Below are 22,750 nucleotides of genomic sequence, written 5' to 3'. Positions count from 1 at the left end.
AGGGCTCTGCTCACCAGCACAACTGCCCGATCCACAACGGTGCTGCTATTTGAGATCAGCAAGTTAAAAACTGTGATAATAAAGAATCAACTGGACAACAGACACCACCTGTTAACGCTGCGGGGTCATCTTTGCCTTTCCGTTATAAAATCCGCAACGAGCTTAGGCTACGTTTACTTCCCTCGCGTGGCCGTTGACAGTTTCCTGACCGCTCGCCTCACTGCCGCTTTTCGTTAAGAATTAGGCAGCAGCAGAACAAACGAGCGTGGGAGAAGCCAGACAGATCCTCGCAATCACGCAGCTCAGAGACTTCAGTTAAAACACATCCTGAGATATTTCTCTCTCTTGCCCCAGTTTTCCAGAAATTTAATGTGTATCTGTCGCTGGTACTTACTCAACAGTGTTGGTCTTGCTCTAAACTTGAAGCCTCAGCCAGAAAAAAAAGCAGCAGCACAAATAACACATCTCTTGCCCAGTTTGCCAGCAGATTTTTGGCTACCTGCCAAACTCTGCTTCAGGGTTATGCAAATGCATTTACTCTTCCTTATCAGTAGCCAAAATATCATCACTCTTGTAAAGAGACATCTGCAAGATGTGGTCCATTCTTCAAAAGAATACTAGCAAATATGTTGCACAACAAAATGAGGGTGACATTGATAGGTGAGGCTTTAAGGGAGTTGCTGTCACAGGTATTTTGTATCGGTGACACTCTAGGTCTGGCACTAAACATGCAGCACAACTTGAATTTTAGGTTTCCAAGTTCAAGCTGCACGATGACCATCAATAACCAGTTTAAAAAGAAGAAACACAAAAAAGAGAAAGAAGGACAGAGAAAGAAGAAAAGCATGTGACAACCTGGGCTTTTTAAAATAACATGGCCTTCTGTCCCATACAAAATCAATAAAGTTTCCAGCTATCTTTGGGCGCAGTAATAGCAAATAATGGGTTAGCGTCAGCTCTCTGCTGCCGCAAGCCCGAAACAGAGCCCCAGCCTTAAAGCTCTGCCAGCGGAGGCCAGCGGGGCTGCGCACGGCCACAGAACGGGGCTGGTTCGGCCAAAAAGCAGGCAGGAGCGGGGAAGACGCCAGCTTGACCGCAGGCAGAGTCACTAAAACGAAAGCTCCTGGGACCCTCTGCGCTGTCCTCCAGAAACCCAACGCGCGGCTCCGCCACGACAGCAAACCGCAGGGCGAAGACAGGATCTCCCGTCCTGCCCTCCCCGGGGAAACACACGGTCCGCAGGGAACGGCGGAGCCAGTGAAATTTAAATCAACTCCGTTTTCTCTCTCCACAGCATCTGGTAGGGAATGAGATACAAGAGTTGGCAAAACAGCTAACAACTGTTAACTGTACATAAACCTGACTCTGATCGCACACCGGCATAAATCACAAGCAACTCCATTAAAGTCAAGCAGCTACATGAACATAAAATCCGTATACTTCGAATCAGCATATATTTAGAGCTGTGCAATAAAGTAAAGATGTCAGAAACTGCTGGAACAGTTCAGAAATCTTGACTTTCTTCCAACCAACAAAGATAAAACTGTACCTTGCTACAGGTAGAATAGGAGGAGGTAAGAAAAAGGCTAGAACGCATATTTTTTCGCCTCAGTAGGTGTGCAAAACCACTGCCGACATTAACAGGAGTAGAGCATTGGACAAAAAATAACCCCTTCTCTCTCCAATTTGAATTCGAGCAGGTGCCAGGAGCTGTAGATTACTGAGAAGTTGATTTAGGTCTGAGAAATTCAGGAGCCAGGATTTTTGAAGAACTTTTAATGTTCTATTTTTCAATAACATTAAAAGTTCTTCAAAAGTCCTGGCTCCTAAATTTCTCAGACCTAAATCAACTTCTCAGTAATCTACAGCTCCTGGCACCTGCTCGAATTCCATCTGGAAGTCAAATGGCAGCGCGTAGAGAGTTTGAATTTAAATACGAGAAATGGAGAGAATAAATCTTTCAATTTTTTTTGGCTGTGGATTATTGTAACCTTCACATTTACATTACAGTAAATCATCCTGCATAGACTAAGAGAAATTATCAGATAGAACACATAAGAACAGATATCAACAACCATTATCAAAGAAAGAAATACAAGGCGCATATCTGCATATCTAGTGTCAGCACCCATGAGAGATGCATAGAGATGTGAAGGCCCCTCCACAGGCAGGAAGATAACCATGCTTTTCCTCTCTGATCTAAATTTTAAGAACTATTTTCTAGTCAATTTGTGAGGCCAATTGTTTCACCGACACGCTTAGTTTATTCAGTTTTGATTTGTAAGAATAAAGGAGTTTAAGTTGGTGCAATTTTAGCCTCTTCAGCCAAACATAAGCAGTACAACACTGAAAAAAACCCTTTTCGTGCTTGGCACCTCCCCGTCCCACAGCCAGGGCCCAGGAAGAGTGGAAAGTAAGTTTCATATACTTCCATTTCCTTAGTGTTTCCTCCAAACAACAAAAATTAGAAGAGAAATACTGAAAATACAAAATGAATTAAACTAACAATCGCAGAAATAGGCAAAATCTTCAGCAAACACTACCTTTACAAGAAGGGAATTAAATCAACAAAGATCATAAAGCACTGACATTAAAATTTGCATTTAAAACTCAAAAACGTGAATGCTTCTGCTGTTAACGTCACCATGCACAACAAGCTACCTGTAGAACAAACCTGTTTGGGATGAAATAAGACGTGAATGTAAAAGCACCCTTACCTCAGCAGAGCACTTTCCCCATCGCTCCTTATACACCTGACCTGCCTGGTTTGGTACCCGATCTCGACATCCCCCGGGCTGGGATGGGGGTGCGGTTTGTAACCTTGAAGTTTGCCTGTACTTTGCTCTCCAGGCTCTGACCCGAAACCCAGCACCGTCCTTCCAACCAGGCTGACTTCTTTGCGCTGAGGCAGGCTACATTTGCCCCAAGGCCCGACTCTGAGGCTGTAGGTATACTCCTCTTCCCCCAGGGCACACGTAGCGGGGGCGCAGCTCCTCGATTCGGTGAGATTGGGGCAGCGCGAGCCCCCGTAGAGGGGAGGGGAGAGGACGGAGCGAGTCCTGTGCTGCAGGCTCTCGGCACAGCGCGCGCCGCACTCGGACCACCTGGAGAACTCCGACACCACGCAGTCCCGGGGACACGGTATCAGACAGGCTTGCTCTGTGGGCGGCTGCGGCGCGAAATGCTCACAGATCTCATTGGCGACAAGCGTCCTGTTCGGCTTCTGAACGCAGCGGACGCTCCTGCGCTGCAGCCCGTGCTGCGCGGTGACGCAAGCCGAAGGCCGGGCTCCGGCCTCGCCGTCAGCCGAGGGGACGAGCGCGCAGATGTTCCACTCGGAAACTTCCCACGCAAACAGCTCAAGGTGCCAGTCGCACACTTTAAAACACCTGCGCTGGCTGTCGGGTTTGTCCTTCGGCTCGCAGTTTGCGTGCTGCGTCGCCCAGCCTTCGGCATGGACGCACCACACCGCCCGGCTCCGAACGCCGCCTGAGCCGCAGTCACCTACGCACCGGCCCCAGTGACCTGCAAAAGAGAGAGCGTGGAGCGATAATCACGGGTTGCCCATCTCCGAGGCTAACCGGCGACGTAATACTCCCGCCGTGGATCTGTCCTAGGACCAAGCTCCAGATCAATATATTCTGGCGTATATCAAAAAGTAAATAATTGTCAGCTGGTCCCGAGTACTGGCCACGCTCAGAGACTTGGAGAAAAAGACCTGGCACTTCCCAATGTCCCGTAAAATCCCAAATTATAGGCAGGCCAGTGACATTTCTGAAGCAGTAAAACGCATCCCAAAGCCTGGGGAAATATGAATATTTAATTGCACTTGCACAAATGAATATAAAAGTGATCATAAAGGAACAATAATCTAATAGGAAAAGAAAGTCAAGTTAGATAAGAGGAAAACATTCTTAATAGAGCAATTAGTCAAAGGAATAAACTGCCCTGGGAAGCAGCTGAATCATCAGCTGAGGTGATAAAACAGTGCAGATAAATACTATGGAAATAAGAGCATACTCTTAATAGGAGTTCGAAATGGAGGAACTGACTCTATATTATAGTATACGTACCACAGAAATAGGTCCCGCAGGGTGCTGCTTTGTGAACAGCGCACCTAATAGCAGAAAAGGCACCTAATAGCCCAAAAGGCACCTCATGCGCATCAAGTGCTAAATGACTCTGGGAAGTACACTCAGCAAGTAGTTTCCATTTGCAGCACAAGGTACTACAGGCAGTAGCATAGCTCGTCATTCGGGAACAGCACAAAAATCAAAATTAAACCCAACAGCGCTGGTTTTTTGTTTTGGAGGATATGAACCTATACCTGTAATTGTATCAATCTTATTTAAGCACCTGCAAGTGAATCTAAAACAGATAAACCTAAATAGCAGGATTTTTTCCATTTTTCTAAAAATCTGTCAAGTCCGCAAAACAATCTAGGTGCTATAAAGTGTAAAACTGCTTGCAAAGTAATAAGAGAAGGTAGAGAAAAGCACTCAGACTGCATCTTAACGTGAAGGGATTGTGGCGCTCAAGAGGGTCTCATCTTGCTCCTAAGCTTAAAAATTACCCAATATCTCATAACAGAACCATTTCACTTGCTAAGAGCACTGCACGTATAATACTTGCTTGCAAATACACTACAGTTTCCCTATCTTTAGTATTTTTTCAAGCCAGACAGCGAACTTTCTGACCTTTGATGCCTACATTTCATTGTGTTTTTAATAAAATGTAATTATATTATTATTCGCATTCCGCTGAGATGTTTCTTTTAATTGACCTCAGATCTATTTCAAGGAAGGCATAAATTTAACATGATTCCTCTTAAAAATAATTAAATACTAATTACAAGGCACACTATTGACCAAGAAGTATTTACATCCTTATACTCAGTTAAGCTACTGAACAGGAAATTTAGCTAAGCAATGAAACATTGTGTTTATTGCTGTGTCCAGAAGAAGTTACCAGGAAGTGAAAAAAAAATGTATAGTAATGGGATCCGCACCTGATTTTTAGCCTCGTATTTTACGCTTATTTTTTGGTATACGACAAACAGACTAACAGGCTACATGTTAGGCATGTTTGCCACAGAACAGTTGCAAATTGTGGTTGTGTCTATTGATAGTGTACTTACTTACGCATCCTTGCTTTCTTTTTTTTAAATATTTTTTTGTCATTCTAAACTCACATTTAACACCAAACTATGGCCACTTCTCATTCAGGCTTCTTCTGCATCTGTCTCTATCGTATTAATGTAGGAATGTATAAATCTGCAGCCATTACAGAGAACATTTGACGAGCAAAATCCAGAAAAGTACGAAACATACTGAAGAAAAAGAGTTCTTTGCAATAGTGAAAGAACAATGGTAGGTTTAGTAAGTGTAACTGGCCAGCTGGCTTCTATGACTGCTTCGTATTTCTCCACGGGATTTTTTTATGCTGCGTTGATGTAGAGGAATAATGGATCTAAAATCCTGCTGTCCTAAGAAATAACGTGTTAGGAAGGGGTTATCAAGAAGATGGAGCCAGACTCTTCATAGCAGGGCACAGTAGGAGAAAGGTAGACTGTACCATAAACTGAAACAGGGGAGCTTCCACCCGGATATAAAAAGGTATCAGTACGAGAAAAATCAAACTTTGGAACAGGCTGTCCTGAAGGAACCACAGAATCTCCATCCTTGGAGGTTTCCAAGATCTGACTGAACAAAGCCTTGAATTCATTGATGACCCCGCTCTGGGCAGGAGGGTCAACTAGATGACCACCCACGGCCCTTTCTAACCTGAATTATTCTAATATTCTATGAATAAGCATCTAAAAATAAGGATTTGCCCAGTAGGATTTACTATTACGTTGAAAAAAGGCATTTTTACAGGGAAACACTACAGCATACCACTGAGATGTGAAAAATACCTAAGGAAGTATTTGTGCAGTAGCACAAATAAATTACTTAGTCAACCAAACAAAAGAGGAATTCAATCAAATCACTATTCCTGAAAATGAGAAAGTTAAACAATGGATAAATGCAAACAAAGACATCCCACTGTCTCTTACAAGACATCTGTAACACTACAGGGTAATAATGACATAAAAGAAATTAATAAATTAAGTTATTCTAACAAAGAAAAACTACACACTGTTTTGTCATCTTTTATCTGACAGAAAGAACACCGTATGATCCGTACTGCTTCTCTAATCCAGTTACAACCAAGCAACATAACACTGCAATTGTCGTTTATTTGATGCAGCGTGCACTGACTTGCTATTCCCACCTGCAAGACCTACAATTATGCAATGATTATGCCTGAAAGGATGCAATGACATTTGGCCTTTGACACACAGGTCAGAAAAGCATAAAACAAGCAGGCTATTCATACAGTGATTATATACTACAGATAAACCGATATACCACGAAATAGCAAATCTAAAATATGTATCCCAGGAACAGTTGCAAAATAAGTATATTACTGCTTAGTAGGGATTGCTACAATGCTTATGCTTTATTAGCCTATTTTTAACATTTTAATCCTTAACTTTAACTTTTTATTTTTAGTTTTTTAATTTTATTTACATTTAGCTTAACTGCAATCATTTTACCATCTCAGAATTCATTCAACATTAGTACCTTCCATAATTATTCTGTCCCTGTGACTACGTGCTGATTTGTAATCTTGGGACACGATTAGCTACCAGTTAAATAGAGGATTGTGTCAGTAATTTATTTCAAGCAGGTAGTAGATGCTGTCCAAGCAATATCTGATATATAAAATAGTAAAAGAATTCTGAAAAATTAACGGATAATTACTGGAACATGGATTTTCTAGATATTTTTCCTCGTCTTTCAGTTGTACTAACAAAAGAGCAATCAAATTTAGGAGCAATTATTCTAGACCTCAACAATTTGTGTTTAAACATAAAGCACTAACTCTTAAAGTGTAGACAAAGTTCCCCAAATATCAAACCAACAAATCGTGACTTCATTGATGGCTGGCTGAAGAACGACTCCACCGATGTAATGATAACTCTGGAAGCTCCCCACAGTGTACTTTAATTGAATACTTGCGCCTGAAATCCCATACAGCCACTTTGGATGTCGTTCCAACTCCCTCCCGTCAGATCATGTTTAGGCCCAACAAAATAGAAAGCTCCTACTTACTTGGTGATTTCTGGGAACAAATAACAACTGTTGCAAACAACACAAGAGCTTTATCCCTACTGGTATTACAACCAATTTATCCTAATTGGTGGCAAAAAATAAATTCCACTGGACTGGTTTCCTCAGAATTGTTTATTAGCAATACTCTACCTCATGTGAATAGTATGAAAAAAGTATGTAAAACAGCATCCGTGTTAATTTTTATGAGTTTGGGACTTTCTTAATATGAAGCAAATTTTTGAGTATCATATGAACTATCATGTATTTTCTCATCACTGAATTCATTTTTGCTATAATGCAAAGATATTTGAAGCAATGCAAAGCAAAATCTTTTGAACAGTTTGGACAAAAACCTTATCAAGCTGATCAAAGCCATATAATCCACATATCGTGCTCTTCATGTCAGTGTATTGAGTTCACTCACACCTCTTCTCACAGAAGGAAATCTTTGGGGCAAGTACCAGCTCTGTACAGAGTCTACTATACCAGACCTGATACGTTTAGGCATCTCATATTACAAAGTAATGTAACTGCTTTCTCCTTTGTCTTCTGGAAGAGCTTTACTGTATGCCTTCCCTGCATCTAATTGCCATTCTATTTCATATTGCAGCCAAAATACAGCTTTTCTTCCTTGTCTGTCTTTGTCTCGATTATTTTGCTACTTTTTATTAACAGCAATTCAGTAAAAACACCTTCAACTATAATTTGTATGAAAGATGCTAAACAAAATAAGAGTATATTGCACGATTCACAATGTTTCACAAAGGGCATACCAAATTCCTCTGATTCCTGTGATTAATTTTAAATATCTGCAGCACTTCTTAAAACTTTCGTAACCTACACTAACGAATAATTCAGAAGCCCAGTTATTCATCTTACTTTAGAACTGAATAAAAGTGAAGTTCAGTGACTTATAGCCACGCAGCAGCTTGTTCAAATTTTACACTTCAAGTTTTTGCATTACTATCCACGTGCGGTAACACTCACGACACACTCCAGCAAGTAAGACACTGCAGTAAAACGGAACGAACACTGTTGTTTATGAAAAGTCAGTGATCTACTAACCCCTTGGCATTTGAAGGCAGGACTTTTCAGCATTAAGCACTAATGTAAACTGCATTAGCTTCGCTACTCAATCACGTGCCCACATCACAGAGACAGTCCAGGAAAAAAATCTTCTTTTCTTTCAACTCCCAGTTAAAAAAAATCAGCAACCCACACATTCCACTTCTGTATTGCCCACACAACATATTCTGAGGGTTAGTGAGAACAGATTTCTTGTCTTGATAGCAACTGACATTAGGAGATGAGGCCGCAATTTATATAGATTTATGTATATTATAAAAACAAAAAGTAGAAAGATGTTGCTAGCAGATTACAACTGTTAAGTACTACACTGCATAAAGGACTAAAAATATATCAGTACTAGATTATGGACAGTCATAATCAAACTTTGACCTCTTTACAGTTCTAAACACCTGCAAAAACTCATTCTGTTTTAGACATTATAGCTTTTAGAAGGTATTTGTAAATGTAACCTTAATACAAAATGCAACTGAAAAATGTTTCTTCACTCACTCTACCTTGAATTAGGGGCTTACACTCCGCAGCAGGAACCGCCATCTCCCGGTGACAAACGTGAAGAACCAGTAAAACACTGGTTACGCAGCATCTCCTGCAATCAAACTGCCTGGCCAACACGGGTTTCCCCTGGGAAGGAGGGAGCGCGCTCTCCAGAATGGCCTAAACGGTCTCTCTAGGGCCTGTGCAGCTACAGGTGGTCAGGAAAACTGGTACCAAGGCATTGCTGTGCAAATGGATCACTGGCATCTACCCAAACTATCACATGAGTTTCCGCCAGGAGCAGCCTATGCCTCCCTGGTGTATCAGCAGGGATCCAGAGGAAGACCATGACTATTACTTGACAGCCACCCCAAAGATACCTACTTCTCATCCCCCTTATTCTCTATGATTATAATACAATTTTCTTTCCAGTCCATAGAAAAGGCCAAACCTCTTCAAGCACAATCATCTAAGAGGTCTAAGTGGCCTATTCTGTTGGTTGCAGGGAAGCAGAAGGTAGCTTGACATTTTTATGAATCAGATGATTACTTCATATTTGTCTGTAAGAACTGGAGCCTGAACTGCATGACTCAAAAGGCCTATTCCAGGTTTATACAGGTTCTTATGCTGTATCACAGTCTCTGGCCAAGACTTTAACACTAGCAGCCTCTGCACAAGGCTTTTTCTGCTGCTCCATACATGGGATTTCCCTTGTTGCCCTTCATACACACAGCCACTCCGATTCATTCTCCTGGCAAGCAAAGCCCCGATCTCATCCCAGGTTCAGCTTCCTGGAATCATTGCAGAGGCAGCATGCTCCACTCTGGATGAGGGACCCATCCAAATCTCAGAAAGGAACTTTGCCAAATGATTTAAAGATTAGCACTAATGGATCCCTGAAGGAACCATACCAGGCCATTTCTGTCAAAAGTTTATTGCTCTGACACAGGGCCTCAGTGGGAAAGTTAAGAGTGAAACATTGGCAGTGGTTCAACATCTTTTTGAAACTCAAGCTCCAAAACGTGGGGAGGATTCTTATACTGATTCCATAAGAATGCATTACTTGGCAAGCACCAAAAAATACTTTCAGCAATGTATTTTAGATTCAGGAATTTTATTTGTGTGTTCATAAAAATATAAATGTTACTAAGATATAGGCCTACATGATATTATTCAGTACTTGCTCAAAGAAAAAACTCATTGATTTTAATAGGAACATCCAACATAAGGAACGTAAGACGAGACCTTTATTCTGAAAACGGCAGTTTTTCATTTTCATTTTCATTAAGCTTTCATTAAGCTTAAATTATGTTTGCCCACTGTAATATTTTCAAAGTTTGTTTTCCAATTTTTTTTAATTAAAAAATGTTTTTTCCACAAAAATAATTATGCTTCACAGAAAAAAAACAAGAAAACTCTAACAGTCCAATAAACAAATTGCATACCTGCAAAACCTTTCTGATGCTCTGCCTAAATGTCAGAAGTTACTTCAGATGCGCATAACTGCAGAAACTTCCAGTACCCATCTCCTGACATCATTTTAAGGGAGAACTATATTTTTTTCTCCTCGGCTTCATGCCATTCTCAACTTACATATTTTATGACAACTACTGCAGTATTCAAGCCAGTGTATTTTTCAGATACTATAGCAATCAATAAACCATGTGAAACGAATCGAAACACAGAAATGCAGGCTGAGGCACTATACTGGGTCAGCCTGCACGTGGAAGGCTAAAGGTATGAAAATGCCTGTGTAACTCTGTTCTGCACTGCACAATACGCCCAAGGATGTCTTCTCCTTGGATGCTCACGATGCCCAAGGACTGCTGGCAATGCCTCAGCAGTCTCCGGGATTAGCTGAGCGGGAGTAGCCTTTATATAAGTTTCTTTTCTCTTTGCCCTTCTGCTCGTCGAGACCTAGTTACAAGCTGGAGACCAAACAGGAGTTAGCCCACCCTCTCTGTATTTTCTCCCACCACGTTCTGGTTAGAGAGGACATGGAATGCTGGAAGCACATTAAATCCCTGTCATCGGCACTGCCGCAGTTTGGCAAAAACAGAAAGAAGTTCTCAAAGTACTGAAGGAGCTTTGCTGCAAAACACAGCTCCACAGATTCCTGCGAGATTAAGAACTGCACTCAAAATCCAGATAGCTAGACTACGTAGCTATCTATTTCACAGAGCTTTTAGATACTGCCCTAAGTCAAAGCTGATTTTGTACACCCACACAGGTATGTTATAGGGGAAGAGTTTCCAGCTGGGGCCTCTGATCTCCAATTAGTGCTTAATGGGCGGTGCATCTAGCCTTGGGTATTCACCTTGTTGAACTTGACCGTTAAATCAAGTTCACTAACTTTGGTTTTTTCCTGTGACAAAAAATTCAACTGTGATTTTCTTGCAGCGTGAAAATAGTTATTATACCAAGATGAGAACATACTTCAGTTACATACTGGAAATTTGCAAAAAATATAGACGCTCAAGGCAAAAGATCTCTTATACAGGAGTATCTTCTCAAACGTACAGGCCAGTCTGGAGTTATTAAGCATTACAGAAGAGCTATAGTATGGGCAGGATTTCCCACGGTGCCCAAACTGCTACTTAGTAATACTAATTAGTATTTCTGCATAGATGACTGAAACTCGAGAACAGATAGCACAGCTAATTAATGTAAAAAGAGGTTTTCAAATATGTGCACAATCAATTTTATAAAATCTGAACACAATTCGTTGTACATTATACATATTGCTTTTACTGTATACTTTCTCATTTTTTATTTACAGTTCACATTTAATTAACCATAATCAAATTTCTTTTTCTCTAGATACTCTTCTTAAAGGCTCCAAATTCTAGAAGAAAACCTATGGAAAAGGAGAGGTTCCTGCAAGACTTGGAAAATGCTGTGCAGAAATAAACAATACAAATAGCTGTGCCATAGTTTTAGAATGGCAAGTATTCTGCAACAGTAAATCAATCTGTTTCTCTAGCTGATCTTCAGAGAAAAGGCAGAATGACAGGAAGAATGGCTGAACTTTGAGTAGAGTCCAATCAATCTAAGAGGGACAAAGAGCTTAAGTTTCTAGACAGCGTAAACCAGGATGATGGGTTTTAAGATCTAAATGTGTTTTACTTCCAAGAGTTACAGGCGTATAAATAATTTAAAAAAATAATTTAAATAATAATAATTTAAAAAAATAATAATTTAAAATAAAAAAATAAGCAAATAATTTAAAAAAAAAGGGGGGGGGAAGGATTAAAAAAAAGGAGAAGCAAGGGAACGAAAAAGCCATTAAGTCATTAATTTCCAAGATTAAATCTCCAATCACATCATAAATTTAACTTGATTACGACATCCAGAAGAATAAAATAATTAAAATATTTGAGTTTGCACTCAGAAAGCACGACCACATTATTTCCTTCAGATTCACAGATGTTAAGTTCAGAAGGATCTTAGGCATTCCTGTGTCAGGAATTACAGAATATAAACACATTATCTAGATAGATATGTGAAGAAAAAAAAAAATCTCCATCACATTAGAAGCTGATTTTTTCAGGTTTCGTTCAAAATTACCGTAGAGACAGGTAGGAAAGTAAAATATTGTCATATTGAGATCTTTGCAACATGTCATCCCGAGATCTGAAGATCTTACAAAGAGGTGTATTATCCTGTGATGCTTTTGAATCAGTTTTCTAAACAAGCACTTTATGCACATGTATTTCATAGAGAGCCAGACATTAGATATAAACACATCCAATATAGAGAAACAGAGCCTCGGCTTTAGCGTTTCTCTGCAAACACACCTCCCAAATGAGGGCAACAAAACCTAGAGCTATATGGAGCAATAAAGCATTACAATATAAAGAACAATTTTCTACTTGATTGTTATTTTTTTATATTCTTCTTTTTTTTCTTTTTACTGTTGAGTTAGATTCCTCGGGGCAAAAGCAAGTCTGTAAGTATAAAATGGAGAAGAGCGTCCCACAGTCTTGCTCATAAATCTGTGTCAGGAAATCAACAAGAGCACGAGTTTTGGGACGGCTGCAGCGGACAGAACGTTACCCGACAGGGTGGGAATAAGCACTATCAGGAGAAGGGGCAGTTTTTTGTTTTTCCACAGCTATTCTGTTGAAATAAAGACAACTGAAAATAGGACTTTGGTTTCAAGGTGGCAGGTTTCAAACATTAAACCATGCCCTAAAATTATTCAGGGGACAGCCTTATAATATTGTTAAAATGTTGCTGCCTCTTTGACAGCTGTATTCTTCACTTTATCCTGAACTCATAGTGGTTACATATTTCTGAACAGTCCTCACTGAAAGTTTACCAGAAGTGCACCTCTGCACACATTGTCACAAACCTCAGCACTGCGGTTAAAACTGTGTATTTCTCGCTGTTAAAAAAAGCTGACAATATCTTTGCTTAGCATAGATCCATGTTTCCCAAAGAACACCAGAGATCTAGCATGGTGCATAGAGCATTCAGGTATTCTGCTGGAGCTGTGTGCTGAAGAGACACGAACAATTTTTAATTTGGGTGAAAGTGAGGATGTAAGCATATAAATCTGGCCACTGTTGCTACAAAAGACATCCTGGTTAATGAATTTTTTAAAGTAAAAGAATGGTAAGTTGGAAAAATAGCAATTACGGGTGCACATGTTCTATACACATATTTTATATCCAAACTTAAACATCTGCTTTGAAAATTTTAGCCTACACTGCAACTGAAGATGCTTAGAAACAAATGTACTGATACTTAAGTAATCATTTAACAAGGCCTTAGAAAATGTAGCCCTTAATAGACTTAATTAACAGGTTAATGATGTGCATAGTATGCATGTTCTCAAAAGCAAGGATTTTCACATTAAGCTTGTTTCTCTTTCACAGAAGTAGCTTTCTGTAGAATATCTGTGCAAATGTAATTACACATCTGGTACCTCTGTTGCTTTAAATTGCAGAGATATTTATACATAGTGCTACCAATTTACACAAGATTCCCTAAATGTTCTAATTTTTACACTACAAAAAGATATTTGCATGAAATTCAAAAACAAAGGTTTTTTTTGTAGCCCTAAGTAATCCTAGTGAATACATAAAATGATCATTTATCTAAGCGAATCTAAGACTCATACTACTGTAATGATTACCTGTTAAACCTCCATAAAGTAACTATGCCTTCATTTCAAAACCAGACTTCTTACAAAAGGGTCAAACACAAATTTTTAGATAGCTTTAAACTCAACACCAGCAATGGTACCCTTCCTGTTACATAGTTGTTCCACTGTGTCACCAATATAGCAAATCTAACATTTTAAAATATCATTTCTTGCTGATGTTCATTTACCATCCTTGTAACTGGAAATTATCAAAAGCTAGGTCAGAATATCAAAAATCCCATATTATCTTTAGCAGTATTGTCAAGAAAACGTCATAGCTATTAATTTAGAAATGCTTACTAGAACTATCACAACTATTCAGGTTGGTTCATCGTTAGGTTCATCATGATAAGACATAACTTACTAAGTATTACTACTGTAAGTGTTTAATCAAAGGAGCATATGAGTTCCAAGCACTGGTGGGAGGTTACCGAAAGGAGATGGCTATCCTAAAATAACCTTTAAACACCTGCATGCTCAAACTCAGGGTGGAGAAAAAGAGAAGCCAAGGCAGATGTTCCTTAATATTTTCATGCATGTCTGATAAAGCAAAATAATAAATTATTAATTTAATAAAATGAAAAGGATATATGCATCTATATGCCGTTACAGATATATAATCCATACGCACCCACACATGTACATACTGTTAGAGATGTATATCCAAATTATATATATATTATATAATTATATATCCACATTTTGGAACCAATTCGTGTTCTTCCACTCCTTTGCTACCACCTAATCTATAACCGATGCAACAGAGGCATATGCAAAAAGTCACGATTGCCATATCATGGATTCAGAAATACTGCAGCCAGTTTCTACTCTTTCCTAGCAAAGATAATTCTAATGTCTCTGAGGTCATGATAGAAACTTTAGATATATGTGACCATTAGATGATGATAGGTAATGGACGAAGCACTGTAATCTGTTTATCTAGTTACTCCAAATCCTCTGACAGTAATCCAGAGGGGCAGAAAGAGGAGTAAATTTTTTGGTTTTTTAAAGGCTTAGGTAATACCTTGTGAACCACAGATTTTAAAGGGCTTTTGGTGTTGCTGCTTTTACATGTACATGCTGTTGCCATATGAACCAGCTCATCAGCATGTCCCAGCTGGTTCATTAACCAGCAGATGAAGATTCAATACAACCCTAACAAAACAATAAACAGCACCAGAAACAACTTTCGGAACAAACAGAGGGGGCTACCCGATGCGTTCTGGTAGGAAATCCAACTCTCCGTCTTCTCCCCAGAGAGATTTACAAAACTGCAACTTCACAGCAAAGTTGGCACATCCATCCACAAACTACAGCGCTAAAAAAAACTGTCAATATCCTCAACTGATAGACAACACGTAACTGTATATAAATCAGACTGGCAGTTCAGTTCAATGAGAAAGATAGGTTGCGTCCAGTAAAGATACTGAAATAACCGCTGTTAGTTAAGTTTTCATTCCACTGGGCCCTCCTTAATTCAATCAAGCCACTTGAAAACATTTGTCTATTAGAAACGTCTGATCCTTTCTCATGATTCCCACAATAAACATTACTCACAATATTCTGAAATAAATAAGCCAATCTGATCTCAGATCCTTTTAACTGTAAGTCATATATTTTACATAGACAAATAGAAAACTAATTGAAGAATCAGTGAAGAAAAGGGAGCTAAGAAAACATAAACTGTATTAACTGCACATTAAAAACATTTACAGTTTGTCCTATCGGAAGTTTAGAAATTTAAGATAGTCACCAACTTTGAAAATCGGTCTTTCTCAGATGATCAAGAATAATTTTTAGTTTCAATTTTAGTTAGACCTTGATATTACTGGGGCTATGAACAGTGGGTTCCAGAGGCCAACGACTCACTGTTATGCCCACCAACACTCAGGCCCACAGGAGCAGGGGAAGCACATGCATAAAACTAGAAAAAGGGGTAGAAACTAAGTGTGTGTATAACAGCTTTAACTGCATCACTAGGCTTTCTTTTTCTGTAACAATTAGATCCGGACTAATAATGATTAGACTCCTAAGACTTCAGTTACAGTAACAATAAATTCTTGGCTTTACTAAGACATAAGGTGTGCTACCTCCTTGCCCATGAGCAAGACTTTTGGCATAACAAAGCCTTCATGGACCTCCTCGTTTTGCTGAGGCAGTTTGTGACACACATCTGCCACAGTGCTGCTAGATGTCCTCCCCTCTGATCGTGACCCATAAGCTCTTGGCAGGCCTGTCACCCATCCCATAGCAGAGCTCCCCACGGAGAATTTTTAACAAGCTGTGTTGTAAGTTAAGATGGAGATTAGGCAACAATGAAGAGAACGTGATTATAAAAAGCAAAAGGGAGGCAGCTGGGAGCAAAGGATGAGACTCCTCAGGCAGAGGACAAACTCCTCCATGCTGAGATGCAGGAGCACGACTGGCTGACCCTGTGATTGAAGCTCTGAAAGTTTTAAGCAAATCTTTCCCTCTGTGCCCCTGCAGAAAAGATATCCCAAAGAAAGCATCTGCTCAAGAAGCGGTGAGCAGCAGAGGCAATGGGGAGCCACTTGAAAAAATACTCTATAGAAATAAAGACACCAGATATCTCTGTATTGTGAAGAACTCCTCCAGTTACTGATAGTCTATCTAAAGTCAAGTTACATAACAAAAGGACAAGCACTGTGAAGGCAAGGAAGTGTGAATTTGCTTTAAGATAGACCCACTTAAATTTCTGAGAGAGGTACCCTTTTTCTTGGTGAACACAGTTTTATGGATTTTCATTCCTAAAACTATGGCCCCAAGGCCTATCACCGCTACCACTAAATGAGACACAGGAGCATGGTCTCACAAGCCGGACTGAGCAGAGCTCTCGGACAAAGTGCTCATAAAAACACAAGTGCCCACTGCACTGCAGGACAGTGGAATAACTTATTCTCAGAATAAATCAGCTTCAGACATTTGCATAAATAGAAATATAGATGTAAATGAAAGATATTTTACAAAATTTTGCATAAATCCTATTAGAAAGATAATTCCCATTTACTAGGTGCGGCAGTGCCTTAGAAAAACAAGTTCATTAAGGCTATCTCTGACTGCAAAGTTCAAAATTTGGGTGTTACAGCATATTCTAATGTAGAAGACAAATCTTTTCAAAGAATTTAATTTCATGTGTAATAATTGAAAAAATTATGCATGACAAAGATGCTTATGATAGCAGTTGGTTTTAATTTTTTTAAATACCAAATGATGAGAGCGTTTTATAAACTCTTCCTTAGATTAAGGCTATACTAAAGCCCTCCTCAAGTTTCATAAGTGAATAAGCCCACCCGTAACTGTAAGTCTGCAGTTTCTTTACATCCATAATTTATGGGCAAACAGATTTTCCCCATCAAAACTTCAGCGAGGCTTTTAAGTACCATTTTATGGCCATCTTAAAAAACTCCTAAATCATGCAACTATAATACAACTGCTTATACAATCAACATTAAAATATTAATTCAGCATCAAGTATATGCATAAACGGCATGTAGCAGTAACAACAGCATATGTCATCTGACCCTCAAAGAAGACAATATATAACAGCTGGACTGCTATGACAAGTCACTGGGTGCCAATCACATTGGTAAGAGATAGGTGGTTTTACTGATCATGATGCATATCCTTCGCCCCAGGGAAGAAGAACAGCTGCTATTTCCTGTAAACTCTTCCAGATTTCCTTCCTTCAGGGATTCAAGCCCCAGACAACTGAAATGGTTGAGCAAGCAGGAGAATTTGTTAATTTTTCCCATCTCCCAGCACTTGCTGGCTCCAGGAGAAAAAAGGCTTTTTCAACAAGAAAAAACAAATGTTTTCCTCACTAGATACATGCTCTCAGCTCAAGGGGTTAACAGCGTCAGTACTTCCAACCTGCAGTCACTCGACACAAGCACTCGTGGCACTCTGTCCCAAAGGAGAAGAAGAGGGACAAATTCTGTTCTCGTTTAGTCCAAACGCATACTGTTCCCCCTCTCCCTCTCCATTTTGGATGTCAAGCCAATTGTTGAATTTCACTGATGAATCTCACTTTGGTGAGAAACCTTTTAAGGAATGCCTATGAATTTCTAAATGGGTATCAGACAGTGAAATAATTTAAGATATCACAGGAAGAAAGACAGTATCGACTTGGACTCGCATCCAGCTGATGCCTAATCCATATTACAATAATAATGTAAATTATCACTCAGGAGTGATTAGCCGTTGTGGTCAGATCGCATGGCAGCCTGGCTAGCTAAACCAGTAAGTAAACCGTGAGGGGAGAATGGCAAATGTGCTGATTATGTAAATGTAACTGTTTGAAGTCAAAGATGTGGGCCTGTATTTCACTGATAAAAATGAATAAATAGAAAGAGACACTGCGTAAGCAATTAAATTTAACTTTCTAATCAATGAAAGGAAACGGGGACCTAAATCCACTTTATAGGATTTAGAAAATCAAAGTCTTCATGCAATTTGAAGAAAACTGTGATGCCCATTTAACTAGAGGGGGACTTATCGTAAGACAAAAATGTCACATTCTATCTTGATACTGCGCATGAGACAGTCATCTATCATTAGATCAAGGAAACCGGGTGCTCCTGATGCTCGGGACCTTTAGCTTTGCATTCTTTGTAAACAAAACTGTGCTTGCAACAGTTTTGATGGCAGGCTCTCGCACAAGTTTGACCGATGAGCCTACCTGCCCTTCTTAACGCTTTGGATTGGCCTTTCTTAGATCTGCTACTTCTTCAAGAATCCCAGAAATAAGAAGACTATTATGCCTTTCCTCTTGCACTTCATTTTAAAAATTGCCAGGTTGGTGGAAGTCAGGCTGGTACCAAGGTGTTCACAGCTGCAATGCATCAACTCTCCCATCCCATTCTGGAGGAAGAGGCAATCTGAACTCTCAGATGGCCAAAGATGGCCGTCTGCCACAAAACATCAACTTCTCTTCTTCACAAAACCTCTCCAAAAAGTCAGTGGTATCTACAAATGCTGCTTATGTCAAACTCCCTTCCATTGCCCCTAGTCACAACTTATCAACTGTTTTCTAATACTTTACCTTTTATCTGTGTTTTACTCAAAGCATTCAATGGCAGCAGCCCTTGAAAGCACTTGTACTTGTGAAATACTTCTACTAGAAACACTTGTACAGTGTTCTAGTTTTATTAGAAGAACTAGTAATATCTTTACTGATGATACTTTAATATATGAAAAGAAACTCACAATATATACATGTAGTAGGTACGACATGTATATAAATACACATTCAGATGCATTTACTGAAGCAAGAGTAACTGAAAAATATATTCACTACATAAATATTCTAGGCTGCAATGGTCAGGGTCTGTCCTAAAACACAGAAAATGACTACCATCTGCAATGATGCCTTTGACAGTTCACTAATTAACGATCAAAAATACATTTGCTTCAGCATAATTTTATGCTTTTATATCTTACTTGATCATAATTATCACAGACTGTAGAAGTTTATTAGGGCCAATCATTTCTTAACGCAATTAAAATCCTAAGAGAACAATAAAAACTAATTTTTATTGGTTAAAATTACGAGGGTTTGTCACCAAAAGGGAGCTTACTATTCTACAGCAACTCTTCCAATATATAAAATTAAAAACAAACTGCATGAATTTTTCAACAGATTTTTGTGAATACCTCAGCTAAGAGAATCAGTAGGTTTTACAGCTGCAGAATAACTGCTCTGAAGACCTTTTTTTAGTTCTTCCCCATCTCTTTGGGGAACGGATTATGCAGCCTTTTCCCCTTCCTGGATGAAATTACCCATTCTCAAAACAGCTCTCTGGGCTTTCGCCTCGGCTTTCCAACCATGTTAACACAACACCTCTAATTCTTCTTCTTTCACAACACTGTGACAATTCCTATTAAAATGAGTCTAAAAACCATTTTGTTTCAACACAAATAATTATTTGTTCTTTCACCCAAAGGTATTAACATGAAGATTGGAGAGTAAAAATAATAAGGAGTCTATATGAGCGGACTCTATGTACATACGTTTTATCCTGTTCTTTCATCAATGTTTAGAACGCCTCTTACCTCCACTGCTGAGCTGGTGAAACAAATTATTCTCTTTCCAATCCTGTCATTCCCTCTATTGTCATCCTGAAGCAGACTTTTTTCCTTTTTCTGCCCAGACAAGAGCCTTTCAGGTTTCAGTATGCTCTTTACCTCAAGACCTGCTTAAGAAAAGTAATACATAACTGGCTGATGGGTGCCAGAACGTGATTTATTTCCCATTTCGGAGTTTCCCTCCAGTTTCCCCTGAGAACCTTAGTAAACGTTATGAGAATTCGTTATCGTTGCCACAGTTTTAGTCTCAGTTGCTCCCCTTTAGAGTGTCTTTTGATTTAGCAACTTGCATTTAACCAGGATAATATTACAGTGCTCCAAAAATATTGAATTTTGAGAAATAAATCCGTAGTGAACCAGTCCATACCGAACGGCTGTTTACACAACTGCTTCAAAACTATACAGACAAAATTATGCTATTGTTTACACCATTTCGTTATCTAGAAACGGACATTTCCTTAATATCAACAACAGAAAAAAAGCAGACCTAAGAAAATTGTTTGTTCAGGAAGAAAAAGTGGATTAGGAAGACACACCAGATGGCACTAGCTAAAGTGAATGGCCTCTTTCTCTAGACATCTACACCAAGCTAAGGGCCCCAAGTGAATAAAGCAGCAAGCTTCTGCTTTACTGTTTACCCTGGGAAGATTTTACCCCAGCGACTGAAGAGAGCAAGGCACAGACAGAGGACACGGGCGGTCTCGCAGCCTTGACTTGACAGACGGGACTAAAGGAGGAGAATCGACACAAGCGGAAAAGGAAAAAAGTTGACTTAAACACAAATCAGTTTCTTCAGATTGTTCCTATGAATTACATACAAGAAATTTTCTAACAGTAAATGGTGACTGACAGCAAACTACTTCCCTAGGTATGCTTAATAGCGCAAAAGATACGCATTTCCGTTCATGTCAATACTCCACGGTGATAGCTTTTCTCCTGAGGCTTACGGGAGAAATCCTTCCTCCTCTAATCCTGTTCTCTAGTGACAATTCATAATCTGAAACGGCAACAAACAGATTTCCTGTAGAAATTCACAAATTGTCAAGATCTTTTTTTCCCACTGCTCTGTTTGCACAACGCTCAGGATTTTCCTGGAGCATCGGTTTGAGCTATAAAGCCCAGAGGCTTGTGGTGCCAAATAGGAGGTCGCGCAGATGGGCTACAGGAGGAGGTGGAAGCGTTTCTTTTTACACTACACGTTTGCTGATTTTTTTGTTCTTTAAAAAAACGCTAGGCTCATCTCAGATCAAGGGCACCTTAACAATTAATTCGTGCAAGTGTGTCTGCCAACTGAGATGCAGCAGTTACTCTAAGCCAGGGCTGCTTAGCCTCTGCAGCCAGGCTGGACACCCAAGGTTGGCCACCTGACTTTTACAGAGTAACAGCTTACCACAGATTGCAATATACAGAATAACCATAAACTTCAAAGACTTCTGCTTGTCATAAAAAAGACTAAGAAGCAAACTTTCTACAAAAAATCAGCATGGCCTCAGGCAATTTGATACAGCTGGTAACCACAGCAAACCTGGGCGTTCATAAAAGCATCTGCAACAACTTCCGTTGTGCTGTTACCCCCAACATTTGCCAGTTATGAACAGCATCAAATTATAACGCAATTTAACGTTTAAAATATTTCAGCACTGATAAATTAGCACCTTGGCCATCTGAAGAGATCGAGGAACAGCGTAACTTTAGACTTCACATATCAGACGACGCGTGCGAGATTTGACCCAGGTCAGCCGTGCTTTTGGCTTTGTAAGGCAGGCACGTTTTAATGGCAGATAAGGTACTTTTTCTCGTTTGTTTGTTTTAAATGAATGGAGCGAGTTCCAAAAGGGAACGCTATTTCATCCCAAACTAGAACACTCTACAGCCCGATTCAATGCCTGTCAAAGTCCCTGGAACGCTTAGTTATATTTGTTCTGTATTTTTAGGATTTAAAAAAAAACAAAAAAGAAAAGGAAATTCTACACCAGCGGTATGACTCAATGCCAATTAAACATTAACACCTCAGGCATTTTCCTTCTGGCTTGATATCCAATTCCACAAATGTAAGTTCAAAGTAAAGAGTTTCTTCAAGCCCACGTCTGGGCAAATCATGTGTTTCCTGTGAAATGGAAATCACTTTATCATCTCATATTACTGGCCAGTGTACAAACCAAAGTGTTTTCAAAAGGCAGAATATTATGTCTAAATGTCCTAAATAGATATTGAGGAATTTTCATCCTACAATTGCCCTATGATTTCATAGTATTTATTTTACTTATTTTCCGTCAACTGGCTTATATAACTAATTGTTATTAGCAAAGTGCAGAGATCTAAAGTCAAGTCTATACAGTTCTCCAACATTTGAGAAAGTGAAGCCATGTTTATGGTATTTCTTTAACAGCAAAACACTAAAACACTAAAACGGCACAGCTTACTTTGTTCATCAAAAGAGAGAAAATAAAAATAACCTTTCAGTAGCAAAGTAATTTTAGGAGTAACCTTAATATCTGTTATTCTGAGAGATATTTCTGCAGGATCAGTTGCTTCAGCCCATATAGAAAACACAGTTGGGAGTGGGGGGGAGGGGGGCAGCACTGAAACTCCATGGAAGAGAGAGAGAGAGAGAGGTGGAAAATAACTTTGGGGAAAAAACAGGCTTCGTTTGCCTGGAACGAAACACTAGGTAACCTACCACGATGCTCACCAGGCCACCTCCTCTGCAGACTCCAGTGCCCGGGCACTGCTGAGGAAGGACCCCGCGCTGTGCCCAGGCAGCAGAGAGCAGTCA

The 22,750-nt window shown here is 39.6% G+C and overlaps 1 protein-coding gene across 2 annotated transcripts in view; it reads right to left on the bottom strand.

The window, feature by feature from the left end:
- THSD7B (thrombospondin type 1 domain containing 7B) overlaps nucleotides 1-22,750 on the bottom strand; it is a 557,432-nt gene that overhangs the window by 213,795 nt on the left and 320,887 nt on the right. For both annotated transcript variants that reach the window (XM_068949257.1, XM_068949258.1), the window contains one exon: nucleotides 2,718-3,525. In XM_068949257.1, the coding sequence (XP_068805358.1) occupies nucleotides 2,718-3,525 (808 nt within the window). The remainder of the gene's footprint in view (nucleotides 1-2,717; nucleotides 3,526-22,750) is intronic.

Source organism: Struthio camelus, chromosome 6, assembly GCF_040807025.1.
Source record: "Struthio camelus isolate bStrCam1 chromosome 6, bStrCam1.hap1, whole genome shotgun sequence".
In the NCBI taxonomy this organism is placed as follows: Eukaryota; Metazoa; Chordata; class Aves; order Struthioniformes; family Struthionidae; genus Struthio; species Struthio camelus.
Note: the sequence above shows the minus strand (reverse complement) of the source record. Positions and strands in the feature narration are given on the sequence as shown.